This window comes from Protopterus annectens, chromosome 6.part0, assembly GCF_019279795.1.
Source record: "Protopterus annectens isolate FY-2018-M chromosome 6.part0, PAN1.0, whole genome shotgun sequence".
NCBI lineage: Eukaryota > Metazoa > Chordata > Ceratodontiformes > Protopteridae > Protopterus > Protopterus annectens.
In genome coordinates this window covers 1454955783-1454972332 of record NC_056737.1, presented here as the reverse complement: position 1 = coordinate 1454972332, position 16550 = coordinate 1454955783, and the positions used below count along the sequence as shown (strand labels likewise).

At 35.7% G+C, this 16550-nt stretch overlaps 1 protein-coding gene across 1 annotated transcript in view; it reads left to right on the top strand.

The window, feature by feature from the left end:
- Positions 1-9571: 9571 nt before the first annotated feature.
- The window catches only part of NXPH2 (neurexophilin 2), a 1075310-nt gene continuing 1068331 nt past the window's right edge, over positions 9572-16550 (top strand). The window contains exon 1 of the mRNA XM_044074969.1: positions 9572-9649. Within this exon, the coding sequence (XP_043930904.1) occupies positions 9596-9649 (54 nt within the window). The 5' untranslated portion in view covers positions 9572-9595. The remainder of the gene's footprint in view (positions 9650-16550) is intronic.

Below are 16550 nucleotides of genomic sequence, written 5' to 3'. Positions count from 1 at the left end.
TGTATTCCATGGGCAGTATCTGAGTTATGAACCCGTCCATCCAGCATGTTCTGTTGATTGTGGTAATGAGGTTGAGGTCTCTGGAGTGTGTGGTGCAGAGGGATTGGGATTTCTTCAGATGTAGCATTTCTAACAGAGCTGGGTTAGACATGGCTTTGTAAGTCAAGCAGAGATCGCCTCTATGTAGGCGATATGAGACAGAGAATAGTTGGAGTTTTTTTAGTCTGCCCATATAGGACAAATGTTTAAGGCCTAGGATCCTCATTGTGAGGTAGTTCTGTGGCCTGTCCAGTTGTTGCAGGTGTTTAGTGAGGTACATGCCAAATGGGGCATTGTACTAAATGACTGGCTTAATGAGGGAAGAGTAGAGGGAAACAATGACCTCTTTCTTCCTGGATGCAAAACCCTTAGTAATGAGATGTGTCACATAGAAGTACTTTCTGACCACAGTGGCAATGTGGTGGTCAAAAGAGAGGTTGCTGTCAACCTGTGTTCCCAGATTTCTTATAACGCCTTCTGTGTTCAGTGGACTACCATCGATGTAATAATTCATGGGAACCAGGTTTTTCCCAAAGGGGATGATGACACATTTTTTGGCATTGAGCTTAAGCCATGATTCTGACACCAGTCAAAAGAGAGATTGCTGTCAACCTGTGTTCCCAGATCTCTTATAACGCCTTCTGTGTTCAGTGGACTACCATCGATGTAGCAATTCATGGGAACCGGGTTTTTCCCAAAGAGGATGATGACACATTTTTTGGCATTGAGCTTAAGGCCATGGTTCTGACACCAGTCGTTGGTCTCAGTGAGGCCTTTCTGTAGGATGTCAACATCACTTGGGGAGTTAATAATAGCTCCCAACTTGCAATCATCTGCGAACTTTGTCAGCCAGAGTCCCTTCATGTTGGCCTGGACTTCAGAGAAGTAAATACCAACCAGGAGAGGACCCAGGACCGAACCCTGTGGGACTCCATTCGTGACTGATCGGCAGTCTGACTTGGAGTCAGCTACTTTCACACTGTGGGTTCTACCTGTCACATAACAGTTAAATTCATATTTCCTTTGAATATTTGGATGTATAAACTCAAAACTACATTGTATACAAATTTACAACAAACACAATTATAACGGGGAACAGTACCATTTTTTTCTACTAATAACAGGGTTTTCTAAAAAAAATTCTATTTACTTATAACATAGACATTGTTTTAAACTACGACAATTCTTATATGCAAAACTTGGTTTATCATCTACAACTTAAGTCAGGTAATGCATTCAAAATACCCGAATTATTAGTGATAATGTTTGTCACCCCATTTGTTCTACTATTATAACATGTAATATATCTCAAACTACTATCTTTCTTATTTCCACTTCTAGTGTTTTCTTTCATCCCCAGTACTCATAAAATAATCTTGCTCCCACTTGTCTATCATTAATAACCTGTTGTGATAACTCTTCTAGTAAGATGTCATTATGTCTTACTTTGAACTCTTCTATCATATCATTCATTTGTTTATTACATAATTCTATGTCAGTATTTAGTCTACTGACTCTTAGAAACTGGCTCTTAGCAATGCCTTTAAAAATGTGGAGTGGATACATACTATAACTATGCAAGTATCTGTTCGCTTGCACTTCTTTTCTATACATACTAGTAGATAAAGTAGACCCTTGCCTTATAATTTTAATATCCAAGAAATTACTTTCATTTCTAGAGAAATTAAGTTTAAATTTCAAGAAATTAGTGGCATTATCAATATGTTTAACAAAATTGATTAAAGTTGATTAATCTCCTTTCTACACTAAAAAACAACATCTACAAAGCATTTAAAGAACAAAATGTTGGTAGTAAAGCATCCCTGATGATCAAAAATATTCAACACTTGCCATTATTTCAGTGCTCATCTTTAAAAATTCAGAGCGTGATGAATTGTTCTGCTTAAATGTTTGAGAGAGTTTCATTAGGGGGTTTGTGTCATGTGACTACTACAAAACTGTTAGTCGTGATTGATTCGGAATATGCACTGATGAAGGGAAGAATCTTGAAAGCTTTGCTTGTTCATTTTATATTTTATTAATATATATTTCTGGTGTTGAGAGCCCGGTAATTTTGTTACATCTTCGTGTTTGTTTCTTCTGCTGATGACTTCATTTACACCAGTCTTTTGATCCGTCAGTGGGTGATACATAACCAATACTGTTCAACTGATGTGTTCATCTGCTAGAATGTCTTTATGCCATTTCTGTCCTCAGGGAATCCATCGTTACTTATTCAGATGAAACATATGGAAACTCATTAAAATGTGCTAAAATGTGTTACTTATTACATCAATATAACTAAGAGTAATGTTTGCTACAACCATGATATGTGCATATCTATATAGTTACATGTTTTTATTACTTGAAGGCACTTTTCTTATATCTTCTTTTTTATAAAGTTAAACTAAGGCTTTCAATTTGTTGGGGACAGACTCATCTGTCAGTTTCCCTACAATGGATGTCTGAGCTCTTACTGTGGTGTAATCTATTGAGCATCTTGATACAACAGTGAGAACAAGTGGTGCAACCAGTTCAGCCAGTGCTGGGGTTTTAGCTCAGGCTGCCTACAGAAGCCTTAGAACACCTTTTTTTTTAATCAGTAAACCTTTTCAGAAAAGGTGCCTTGTTACCATGAGCTCCATAATGGAAATGAATGAATCTTGGACTTCAACCCAGCAACTGGCCAAAGTAACAATTTGCCTCCTTCTAGGGGGATGTAGAGGGGACACATGCCTATGGTGTGGACTCCGTGTAGAATCCCTATGGGAGGCTAGAGATCTTAGAAAGATTTTGGCAGAAACAGGGCTATTAAAGGGGACACCTTTTGGGGAAGTGAGGGAAATACCCTTACATACACCTACTCCATGTCTACCACTTAGAGTGTAGCAGGCCTACATAGGAGAACTGCAACTGATCACACCAATCCCAGCATTCAACTGTTAACCCTAACAGAAACACATAAAAAGAAAGCCAGCATGCTCACAGGCAAGTACCACATAAAAAGAAAGCTAGCATGCTCATAGGTAAGTACTAGGCTAGTTGCTTTTGCAGGCCATTTAAGCCTAACCAAATTCCCTTTCAAAGGTTAGACTCAAACCCTGTACTTTGTGTCTCTGAGGCAGACAGCTTAACCATTATGAATTTAGTGATAAGGTTTTGGTTAAGAGATCGCTTTGTTTTTCTGTTGTAATCTTTTGTGTTTGCAGTGTTTTGGGTTTTCAGTAATTCATTTGAAAAGCTGGCATTATTCAACTATATTTTGATGATTTTGCATTTCATTCAGAAATATATATATATTTATATGGTTCTCTATCAGAAAGCTCACAACAGTGAATATCAAAAAAACAAACCAGGAACACTGAAAACCTGGAAGGTTGAGCAACAAAGACCTTGATTGTGCAAGATCAGTAGGGATTGGGGTTTTGCTCCTTTCCCCAGTGTAGTACAATCCCAGAATTTGTATACATAATTAGCAGGGGGTGTGGGGAGGTGCAGCCCCCCAACATGGGGTGCAGGAGAGCTTTCCCACTGCAAAAGTGCTGATGTTGTATTTTGTTTTGTTTTGTTTTTCAACCTTCTGGGTTTTGGATGTTCCTGAATCAGTGTTTTGACATTCGCTCTTGCAAAAATCCATCCTTCTGATAAGAACTAATATATAAATATATTTATATATATATATATATATATATATATATATATATATATATATATATATATACACCATATCATCGAAACCCATTTTGTCGACTCCTTAATATCAAAAGCTGACTTAGTCGAACCACTTGGCCACCATGGAGAACTTTGCCCTTTTCCCCACGTTACTGTGATCTTGGAGTTGGTAAATTTAGCTGGAGGTGTAGGAGCACAGCCCCCCACATCAGGGGGAGTGTGGGGGTGAAACCAACCACTTTAGTGAGTTTTGTGTGCTTCATATTGTTGCTTTTCAATGGTGGCCAAGTGGTTACATTCGCGGAGGCCATTTTCGCTGTTCAGGTCTTCAACCAAGCCAGCTTTCGATATCATCAGTCGACAAAATGGGTTTCGATAATATGGCATGTTGACATAATGCAGCAAATCCATATATATATATATATATATATATATATATATATATATATATATATATATATATATATATGTGTGTGTGTGTGTGTGTCTACTGCTTTTCATCGAATACCACGTATTCGAAAAAGAGCAGTAGACCGCTCAGTTACGCGAAAGTGCACTTATACACTTTTGCGAACTGAGCTTCTACGAACGGATCGCACCACAGTGGAGGACAGCAGGAAAACATGCTATGTCCTCCACTGTGGTGTGGTAGTTACAGACCTTAGGGTTAGGGCGCAGGTCATGGTAAGGGGATAGCTAGTAGGGCTACATGACCCGCGCCCTAAATCTAAGGTCCATGACTACCGCACCACAGTGGAAGATAGCCTGTCCTCCACTATGGTGTGGTAGTCATGGACCTTAGGGTTAGGGCGCAGGTCATGGTAAGGGGATAGCTAGTAGGGCTATCCCCTTACCATGACCCGCGCCCTAACCCTAAGGTCCGTAACTACTGCACTAAAGTCATTAGGTTTCACGAAAGCGCACTTTCGATTAAGTGCACTTTCACGTAACCCAGGGTCTACTGTGTGATATATATGTGTGTATATATATATATATATATATATATATATATATATATATATATATATATATATATAGATAGATACATCTGTCCGTCCATCCACAACCCCTTAATCCCATTTTTGCACATGGGGTCAGTGTGTCACTTCAACACTGACAATCTTCTAGAACCAATATTTACACTGCTGGGTGGTTAGACCTGCCACAGTAGTTCTTCTACACCACATACTCACATGAACAATCCTATGGCCAATTTAAAGTGTCAAATTCACCTTCTGTATTCCTAGTTGGAATGTGGGAGGAAACTGAAGCACCAACATGTATATATATAGATATATATATATATATATATATATATATATATATATATATATATATATATATATATATATATATATATATATATATATATATATATATATATATATATATATGTATATATATATATATATATATATATATATATATATATATATATATCCATGTTGGTTGTGGTGTCCATTAATCATTCATTCACAGTCTGTTTTCTAAACTGCTTGCCCTGATTAGCATAGTGGTAGTAGCAAGCTAATCAGGGCAGACCAGACTTTTCCTTGATTCATCAATGGTAACTCGAGAGGCATAATCCGTCTAGCATGCACTGAGTCTGCCTTTCAGCCTGTTATACTCCCATGGATGGTGCTCAATGTGATTCTTAACTTAAATATTGCCGTCTACCCAACATACATTGAACTTGGACTTTAGTACATAATCAGGAAGAATCATGCATTTGTGTTTACACTTTAGAGTCTCACTTCCCTTTATGTCATCTTTTCCATTCCATTTCATTTCCTACATCTAGATCTTATGACAATAGTTGAGGATAGAGACAGAGAATGATCAGTGAATTGAACGCTCTGTCTTGTCTCCCAGTTTACAATTTACCACAGCAGTCCAGTACAAGTCTGGACAGTACTGCCACTGCTGTCTGTTAAGCAGTTATATTTAAATGTTGCACAGTAAATGTTTTTAAAAGGCCATGTGAAAATATGCAGTGTGTCAAATCCATGTTGGCAGATGGCTGAATCATTAGTCCTGCCCACTTTAGCTAATTTTATTATTCTTTGTAGTAAATACAACAAGGCAATTCTGTCAAATAAAGTGCATCAGATTGTGACGTTCCTGAGTCAGAAGTGTATATTAAAAAAAGAAGAGTTCTCACTGGCAGTTAGCATGGGGTGGCATATCAAGCAGAATCATTATGCTAAAATGTACAGTCACATTTGGTAAGCCATCCTTCCTGCTAACATAAGTTATAAACAACATCCCATTCAGAAATGATAATGTTGTCATAGATTTTGTTACTTGAGTTGATAGTTCCGTCTCCTTTAATCTTCACAAAATGACAGTAGTCAGAAAGTCCTAATAAGTGCAGCTGATTATAAAAGGGGATATCTTCTAGATCCAAAAAGGCATTATCCTACTATATTCAGCACTGAGTAGGCTAGTTGTTGAATACATTGCCCTCTTTGTGATGTACCTTACTAGATATATCAAACAGCAAGAAGAGCCCAGATGTTTCTAACTAAGGAGATCATGGGCTTAAAAACTCTAGGCTACCATAAAAGCCTGTAAGAACTATCCCTTTATACACTATCTTATAGATTCCTGAGGTGATAGCTATGCCTTGCCCAAGTATATTTTGTCCCTCCACAAATCAAATAGGTCCTACAAATACCAGAATAAGGGATCTAAATCTTTACCAGCTGTTAAATAGCTGTGTGATTTAATACTTGTGCAAGTCCAGTGTGAGGAAATAAACCATTTTAAGACTGAATCTATGTTACCAGGAAAGAGGCTGTCTCACTCTCTCTTCATTGGTTGTTACTAGGCGTGCAACTCAGGTGACCATGGAAGAACTCAGCCCACATTCTCAGTTGCATCCAAGCACTACCTGATTAAGGGACAAAGTCGGCAAATGAAGGAATCTAACCCTGTACTACAGGATGTACAGTAATCAGCCTTAACACTCTGGGCCAACTTCCATATGATATTTACTCTCTTATATAAGCGCTAGCGTTGTTGCCTCACAGCAAGAGGTTTTCCTGTTCAATTCCCGGCTGGAGTGTGGGGATTGCCTTCTGTGTGGAGTCTGCATGTCCTCCCCATGGTTGAGTTGGCATTCAAAAGACATGCGTAAATGGGCGTGCCTTCGTTGAAGGTTGAACGTCAAGCTGGCACCTCGGCGTTCATGAAAATCTACTGCCAATTATTAGCGGACCGGAGTTCCACTGTGGCAACCCCTAACTGGGAAAAGCCGAAAGACAACAACAACATATAACTAATACAATTTAATTAGGAACAAACAAGTACTTTGGGAAGTGGTTCTGAGGGCTGTTTTAAATGTAATGTATTAATGACATGCCAGGAATTCAAATTCTAGGAAAAAGGCATGCTGGGGAACTGGCTTTTTGTTGCAGACTGTGTAACTTATTAATGGTGCACCAAAATGATACCTAGGGCAAAGGCAAGGAACTGTGAATTTGGGTGTCTCTTCCCTCTTGACCTACTGCTGAGCATTATACACCCATTTAATAAGAAATAGCTGTAACAAAATTAAATTAGTGTTATGCATCACTAAGGAAAGGATACCACTATTATCATAGGTAAATATAAACAGAGTAAGGAAAAGATTTGCAACAATTTGAAGCCTTGCTTCTTTGTATTCATTGATCTTAAATTGTATATCAGTGGTGCACAACTTCCGGACCCGGGGCCAAATCTGCCCCCCAATTCAACACCATCAGGCCCCCAGAGACTAACTAAAAATTTTTAAAAAAAGTGAAAAAATGCTATGCCTTACTCCAGTCATGCAAACTTTCCAGCACGTGCTTACTTACCTAATTGACTGCAGTTGCACACACCTCTAATTTTAGCTGTGGAAGTAACTATTCTTTGTTGTTTATAACTTGTAGTCTGTAAACAGTAGTAACTTTCTGCAAGAGTTTGTAATAAATCATATCTGCAAGCCAGAATTAAGTTAAATGCAAAGTTGATGTAGAAAACAGGCAAGTTCATGACTGCTTTCTTAAGTAAAAATGCCAGGACCTGTACCTATTGTTAACTCGTAACGACTTACTATGTTTTGAGGTGGCCCTCAGATGCATTAAGAATTCGTGTAGTGGCCCTCCCCACAAAAAAGTTGTGTACCAGTGTTGTATATGAATTAATGGTTTTCTACTTACACTTCCTTGCAGCTCCTGAGTAGTGTTTTTGTGTGTACTCAGTACCTGTCTGAGAGGGTCTACTACAAATGCTAACATGTTAGTAGCTCATGATACACTTGATCACTGACACATGTTTTAATTGGCAAGGGCCCTAACTCCCACTAGCCCACTACTAGTGAATTATCTAGCCCTCTTACCACCCAGCCCTTCTGAACTACATAGCCCTACCCAAAGCCTAACTCTAACTCTAAAACATCCACCCAGTCCCTAACCCCGAGCATAGAACTCCTCTTCGTAATCCTAAAAGCCCTGATTGCTCCTAATCCGCAAACTCCCCAACTGCTTCCTTAATATAAAACTTCCTTTCCACTCTTAATCCTTGAGTTCCTGCTCACTCCCTAACCCTAAAACTACTTTCCCACTTCCTAAACCTAAATCTTCCTTCCTGCTCCATAAATCTAAAGTCTCCAATCACTTCCTAAATCTAAACTCCCCTCCTGCTGCCTACATCTAAAGCTCATGCTCCCTAAACCTAAATCCTGCTCCTAAACACTGCCTAAAACGCTAACCTACAAACCAGCTCTACTCTTGCCCCAAAGCTACAGCACCTCACCCGAACATGAAGTCGACTTTGAATGTGAGCAGCTGGTCATGGATGCTTCAAGACGCCCAAGTCCTTGGCTGAGAGATAGTGGTATTCGAGCATCTGGGATTCAAACATTTGTAGTAGACGAAGAACCATACTGAATGTTCCAGCCTAAGTGCTTCTTCTGTACTTACTCAAAGAAAAAAATCATTTCTGATGATAGTGTTCATTTTTCTGCATTTTTCCAATCATACCTCTCAACTATCCAGATGTTTGCAAAATGTCCAGATTTTGCCTCATATTTTTGGTCTGTTCATCATAAAATTTATAATTTTGGGGCTAATCCTTGAAAACTGATGTCACTAAATAATGATATGCATCTCAGTGTCAGACCTCAATATCATTCCAAAAATGCATGCTAATGCAAACCCTATTGTAGCAACTTTCTAAGTTTATAAGAGCACTATTTAAGATCTGTGTTTGATTTTAAGCATTTACCACCCCATCATTATTTTTTACTTTGTCCACATTTCTTGAGCTTAGAGGTTCAGAGATCTGATTTCTATTATCCCTTATTATTCATTTATAGCTGACTACTTCTGACAACATTCTGTATTTTCAGAAAGCATGCCTTTCTGATCCCCATATATTTCCTTAGATGATGCTCATCTTTCTTGGCCATGTTTGTAAACTATAGCAGCATAGTTATGTGGAGGACTAGAAGAAGAAGCAGAGGTGCAAGAAGTGACATTTTAATATGAATTTCAGTAGTCAATTAAAATGATATTCATTATAAAAATGTGCAATTTGTTTACATAACAGTGGTCTCTTTTAAACTTCCTTATCAGTCACAGTTTAAACTAATGCATTTTAATATTTTCTGCCATAGTTTTATGTTCATATCTCACTGTAAGAACACGTAAAAGTGCACAGAAAGGAGCCTAATGTTCCTTTTATGACAAACTGCAAATTTAATCAACAGTTCATATTAAAAATTATGTTTATATTAACCAGCAGATGGCAGTGTGAGCAAACATTTAACCATTCTTCACTGAGCGTTCAGTCCTGCCCCTGAAAGTGGTTATGTTCGAAAAACAAGAAGAGGATATCATTTTTTAGACTCCAAGCCAGGATGATGTACCTTCATCACATCTCTCTTATTCTGGTACACAGCGGTCTTCAGATTGTAAGTGATGCTTATCACTGCTGTTCTTTTATAGTGGGTCTGCCAAGGCTTTTTCCTTCTAAATTGGGAAGTAAAAATATTTAAAAAATGTTTTTTAATGTGCATTTCTAGATACCTTTTTGCATTAATTTACTTATATTAATAGGAAAGATGTGCATTTAAATGTCAGTAAATAAGGTTTTATACGAAATATAAGTGATTGACAGTATACAGCTTAAGATGGAATTTCTGCTTATCTATGAAACTTGGAATGATTGTACCCTGTAGTACTTCTCATGTAGAGAAACAATAGCAGTTTTTATTTAAAAAGTAAATGTGCTTTATTTACAGATTTGTGTGGCAATGAACTTTATTAGAAGTACCTGAAACTTATTATTTTAATTTGCCTATATGTATTTATTAGCCATGCATTTAATATTTGCATTATCTGTCTTAAAGAAACAAGCTAAAAAAAGAACGATGCAACTGTAAAAATTAACTTGAAAGTTTTACTTGCCATGGTTAATGTAACATTATAGGAGCTGTTTCTGATGCAGAATTTAACAAAGCAAATATTAAATAATACCATACGCATTTTTTTACTTTGCACATGGTTATTTGTCATGTAGCTTTACAATAAAGTTTCCAAATCTGAGGCTGTTTCACAACCATATGCATTCCTCTAAATTGCCTCTGCCAATGAATGTTTACCTCTGGAATTACCTTTTAATGCAGTAACACCAGATTTTAATTTATGAAAAAAATATTACCTGTGTAGTCATCTTTCTGCAGTTATTAAAACTTAAAATGATTTAATCCACAACACCTTTAAAAAGGCATGTTTATGACTGGTGTGATGATACAACTGGTATTTTTTGTTTCTTTTGCTTTTGAGAAATTTGACAAATTAAGACAAAATTATTTCTGGCTGATACTATAAGAAATACATACAAGAAGTGCCAAGGAAACTCTAATGCAAAATATTTAGTTTAGGCAAACATTTTGGGTCCGACATGGATTAATATTTATAGAAACATGTTAGTAATGAAGGTAGCACACATAGTGATAACAGTAAATAATTAACCCATTCTCTCATTTACATAATTTTTACAACATGAATTGCACAAACATTATAAGTAATGGCTGAATTGTTACTATTGCTTAAAACCTGGAATGGAATAATGCTGTGTGGTATATTGTATAAAATGGCATACCTGAATATATCATTCAAAAATTACAAGTAAAAGAAGCACCCCAAATGTGTCTGATAAGATATATCTAAGGTGCAGATCAGGGGCTTTAAGACTGTATGAGAAAATTCACATCAAATTTATTCCAAATGTCATAGACAGCTTTACAAACATTGTATATTTTTTCTATGTAGATTGAAACTGCTGTACTTAACTTTTATTAACCAAGCAACATAAAAGGACATGCACGATACTTCCACTTTGCAAATTTCATTATAAATCCGAAATCGGCTGACGAAGAAATATAATTTGCAAGAAAAATGTTTTATATTACTGTAAACATATTAAATGTCCAACTTCATCAGCCTTGGACATTAAGCATTTTCTGCATTTGCATTTCTCTTAGGAACCAGTCAGGATACACATGCTTGACACTACTAAAAGAAATGGCCTCAAGGGAATGTGGAATAAAACTTGTTGGGATTAACGACTCTTCTTAAGCACTAGTTTCTGATATTACAGCATGAGTTGATTGATTAGTTTTTCAGAAAGCTTATGTCAAATTCTAATCCCTCTTTGGATTGTGCCCATCTTGTAATGTTTTCTGCTTCAGCACTTTATCACAGCAATGAATTACAGTGCTGCAGTCCTGTGATAAGACAGTCATTTTTTTCACACTGTTGTCCTCCTGGACAATAAGGCACTGTTTACATTCTGTAAGCTCTTGCAGCACAGTTCCCAGTTAAGCTGCACATGGGCTGGGCTAAATGAATAGGAAAGTGTACACAGTTGACAAAACTGCTGAGCAGTATAAAATCACATCAAAGCACTTTGGCAACACCCAAGAGAAAGATTAAGGTCTGAGTTATAGGCATTGCTTCAGTTTCATCAGATATCGTCAAGGTGGAAATTGTTTATATTGGTCTTGTAGTTATGAAACAGTCTAGAACACAACTGAAATGTTTATTTGTCAGTGTCCTGTAGCTTGACAGTACTGAAGTTAATATATCATAGTTAGACAAGGTTTAGTCAAAGTATAATGCCTCTGTATAGCTTATAACTATTTCTGAAGCATGCATAGTGGGAAGTGTTGACAGGACACAGCTCCTTATTTTGGGCTAAAGGCATTTTGAAATTCACACTTTGCTTCAATGTTTGCACATTGTAATGCTTTTGTAGGAAACTCTAAATTACTTCTGAACAAGAATGTATAAATATAACTCAGCATAACATGCATGACTTAATTTTCAGACATCCAGTCTAGCTTCTTATTCTCTTAATGAAATGGGGTTAAATGTAGCAACCTTGTCACTTGTGATGGCATTTTAGTAAAGCAATTTAAATCTCTGTCAGATTAAAGAATGTTTTTGGCTGTCAGGGAACATGATTAAAGGAACAATGCCAAACATAGCATATTTTTAATATTAGATGGGTATGTTCTACCAGCTAATTGTCTGATCTAGTTGTTAACAATTTGTAATATGTAATTCAGTATGAAAGATAGTGCTTATAGCATTGAAAAAAAAATCTGTTACAAATCATAAAAATACACATGAAAAGTATGGATAGAGAAGTAGACGCACAATAATTGCTACTGAGCACCAGTTATAAGTACAGTATCATACATTTACCTCAATATTCTTCTTAATTATGCATACCTTAATTACGTCACTATTTGTGTGCAGAAGCTGAATTGTTTTATCAATGATGGAAATCACATATTGAGCAGGTACATTTAATAATGTGTAACCTAAAGTTTGAAATGTAATTTGATGATGTTTTCACTTTAGAGTACCTCTTGCAAGTACAAAAACTTTAAACTGCACTGAAAAGATTTGCACAAACAATTTTGATGAAAACTTTGCAGCAAAACAATCTGAACTGCATTTTCACATGGTACATTCAGAAATCTTGATCAATGAATTGTGTGTGTGTGTGTGTGTGTGTGTGTGTATGTGTCTGTGTGTGTGCGCGCACTCACAAGCGTGCATGCGTTGTATGTCCCTTTTGATTTAAAGTCTTTCAAAGATAGTACGCAAACTTTGTATAGAGTAGAACTTTAACCCTGTATGCAACTCATTATATTTCAATGCAATAGCAACATGCTAGGAACATGATTAATAGTAAAAGCAAGAGACTTGCATATAGACTTTGCCTCATAAATAACATACCGATGTTGTTAACATATCCAAGCGCGCGAAAGAGGCATAGATGATAACAATAATGATAGCTTGGGGTAACTTCCTAAGAGCTATTTGAGGTATTTGTTAATACAAAATGATTGCTCTGAATTTATATCTTCCTCTGGTACTTTGGAAGAATGTTCTTCAAACTACTTTGTATTAGTTACGTGAACTTAATAGAAATGACAAAAACAGATTAATCCTAAATGAGGTTCAGCCCAGTCAGTAAGTACTAAGAAAGGTCATATCCTTTGTTTTAAATAAAATTGCTGGGACATATCATTTCTGAGGCCAAATAGGAGAATTACTAAGGATTACTTATGTGAGAGCACCTAAATGTTGTCATTCAGCATGAAAAGACAGTAAGAAAAAAACAATGTGATTTTGAGCACCATAAAATGTGAATGATAGCTGCCATAGTACAATGTCCTGATTACCATGAAATGGCAAATGCTATAGTAGAGTGAGATGGCGTATGCAGTGCATATTACAGAAAGAATGTATGCACTATATAGCCAATTAAAAACTTTAATAAATAAAAATTATGGACAATATTCTACTATTTAAATGAGATAAATATGATAGTACTATGAGAAAAAATAAGTAAGGTGCAGACATCACTTAAGTTAAAAGGGATCAGTGAAGTACATAGTGATCACTCCTTTTAGATAATAATTGCAACTGTATAGGTTATAAGATCTTATAAGGACAAGAAGTACAGTAAAATATGTCAAATAATAAAATGTATTCCATTCCAAGAGGCAAACACAGTCAAAGAATGCAAGAATTCACTCAGACTACAAAAATCCCAACACTGCAAAAACAAATCTAAATCTAACAACAGCTGTTAATCTATATGACCAAAATGTTACACATATATGACTATTCTAATGTGCTTTACAGCATGTACACAAATTCAGTGTCCCTGACATATTTTATGTTTGCATTCAATGCAGTTGCAGCTGTTGTAAAGATATAAAGAATGTGGAACTTTGAAAAGACACAGTCCAGTCTGCTTATTCTGGAAAACAAATGGAAAATAAATAAAGAAGTAAATACGAAGATTTGTTGTAGTTGCAAGATGAAGCTTCTTGAAGTAAAAATGTAGACTTTTGCATATCAGCTGTAGGATTCTCTAAGACTAATAGTCAAAAACTGCAGAAAAACAAAGTGATCTAACGGATCGTACTCTGCTGACAAGTAATAGTTAAAATGTGTCAGTGTATTAAACATGGAAGACTTCCGAGACAAAAATAATTGTGATTTTCATTTACATTTTTTAATATTGTGGTTGTGTGTGCCTTAGTCATAGTATGTAATTACGCATTAACTTCTTTTATCTCCAATAGCAGAAGTGCTACATTTTAAATACCGGAGCCATTTGGTTACAAAATCCATCAAACTGCATTACACTAATGTATGATATATGAGAAAAGGCAATTACAAAAGCATATGGATGAACTTGGTTTTAATACTTCTATGCCCCTAATGGCTAACAAGTTATTATTGTTATTATTATTACTTTTTTAAATAAAATGACAGAGAAGTTTACTGTGACAGTAATGTTATAGTCTAACCTTAAATGAAAGTCAAGAATGACATTTGTCTGAGACAAAAGTTTCTCCACTCACCTACCATGTAAAATGTGCTGTCCAGTCCCAAAAATAGGCTGTAAAGCAATGTTATCAATGTTGACTAAAGAGGAAAGTCAAGATTTAAATTTCCTAATCCAACTTCAGGAATTCCCCAGCTTATTTCAGGGGCTGTGCTATAATGCCTGTTGGGGTGAAGGAATCATTAGTATTCAGATATGCATGTATGCATATGGTTAGATTAGATAATTTTATAGGGATGCATTTTATGTTCTGTAACTGATAACTAGTTCAAAGTGACTTAGCAATCTGGAGAATGTGTGCTTTAAACAACATTATTTACTATGCCAAAATAAGGTATAATGTAAAAAGAACAACAGTGCTTGACAAGGACACGTATTTATTTTTTTCTGTATATTTGCATATTTTGTTACTTTTAATTTTTTCCTTAATATTTGGAGCTTTCATTCTAGAATAACATTTGAATCTGCTGTGACTAAGGTGCTGCCATATTTAGTATTTGAGAATTATGGTGACAAAAATAATTGTGCATTACTGCACACATTTCCCTGCTGTTTTAGGTGAAATGTAAAATCTCTAACCTCAAAAAATTCTGCTCACTCTTTATTCAAAAATATGCAATCCTAAGGCTATCTTACATATAGTAAAAGGTAAAAAAATATTCCATTTATGGGGGTGCCTTTTTAAGATGGGATGAGCAGCAGTGAATAAGTTCATATTTGTAGTACTGAATAATGGTAATATAGCAATGTGTGTATCTTAGTCAATAAATGAATATGTGCTTCAAATTAAATGTTTATAAAATGTCAATAAAACTATGGATTATTGGTTAGGCAGAATCTAATTTTCTTCAGTTCCAGATGAATCATGCTTTACTTTTCATAATTTTAAATGCCATCCAATTGTGGCTGCATTGTGAGTAAGGCATTTCTCACTTGAACAGAAAAGAGTAGGCATCAATTAAGTAAATTAAGAAAGGATGAATGCAGTTATAGCAGGAGCTTAATTTATTATTAAAGGTTTTGTTTGAATAATAAGATCAAAAATGCCAACATAGCATCATGTTTTGGATGTGCATACTATATAATATTGCAAAAAAGTTGACACAGTACACAAATAAAAAACAGACACATGCAGCTTCACTGCAGTCTGACTACTCATAAAAGTCAGTTCTACAAGCCTTTACATCTTGCAAAGGATATCTTCATTGTAAAAGAAAGTCATGAAAATGACTAAAATAATACAATTTAAGATGTTTAAATAAACAGACTACACTGAAGGTGCATGTGTAGTGGTTTGGTTAGACTGTGTTTGAGCATCTTTCATCTTGACTGTTGAGTCATAGGGTGAACATTTTGTTACATTAGATAAATGTTTAAGATGTAACAAATGCCTTTGAAGATACGCAGGGCAATAAATATACATTGAGAGATCTCAGAATCTGTCATATTCCACAGAAGCGAACTAGTGGGTGGCATTTATTTCCCCTTTTGGCATGATGTGCACACACTCATGCACGTTTAATATAATACCATAATGAATAAAGGAAGCTTTTTATTAAGAAAAGATACATTTGCTTTAAACAAATAATGACATGTCAACTCATCTTTATAGAAGGACGTAAACAATGTCAAACAGCTACTGAACTCGGTAATGATGTTTTTTGTAAACTTCCAGCTGCCAAAGCAACACAAACTTAAACATAATCCCCCATATTTTTTGCACATATGTGAACATTTAAGTGAGCTCCAGTGCAGTGTTTACAATATCAGAAAGAAATCCTGCCTGCAATTACAGAAATGATTGATGTATCAGTTACTGTTACACGGTGCTATGAGTTTCTGTGACAGTAAATAATTGAATCTTTAATGGCAAACAATGTATAATTAATTTAACAAAATGACAGAATTCTGAAAGAAAAAAATGACACTTCTTA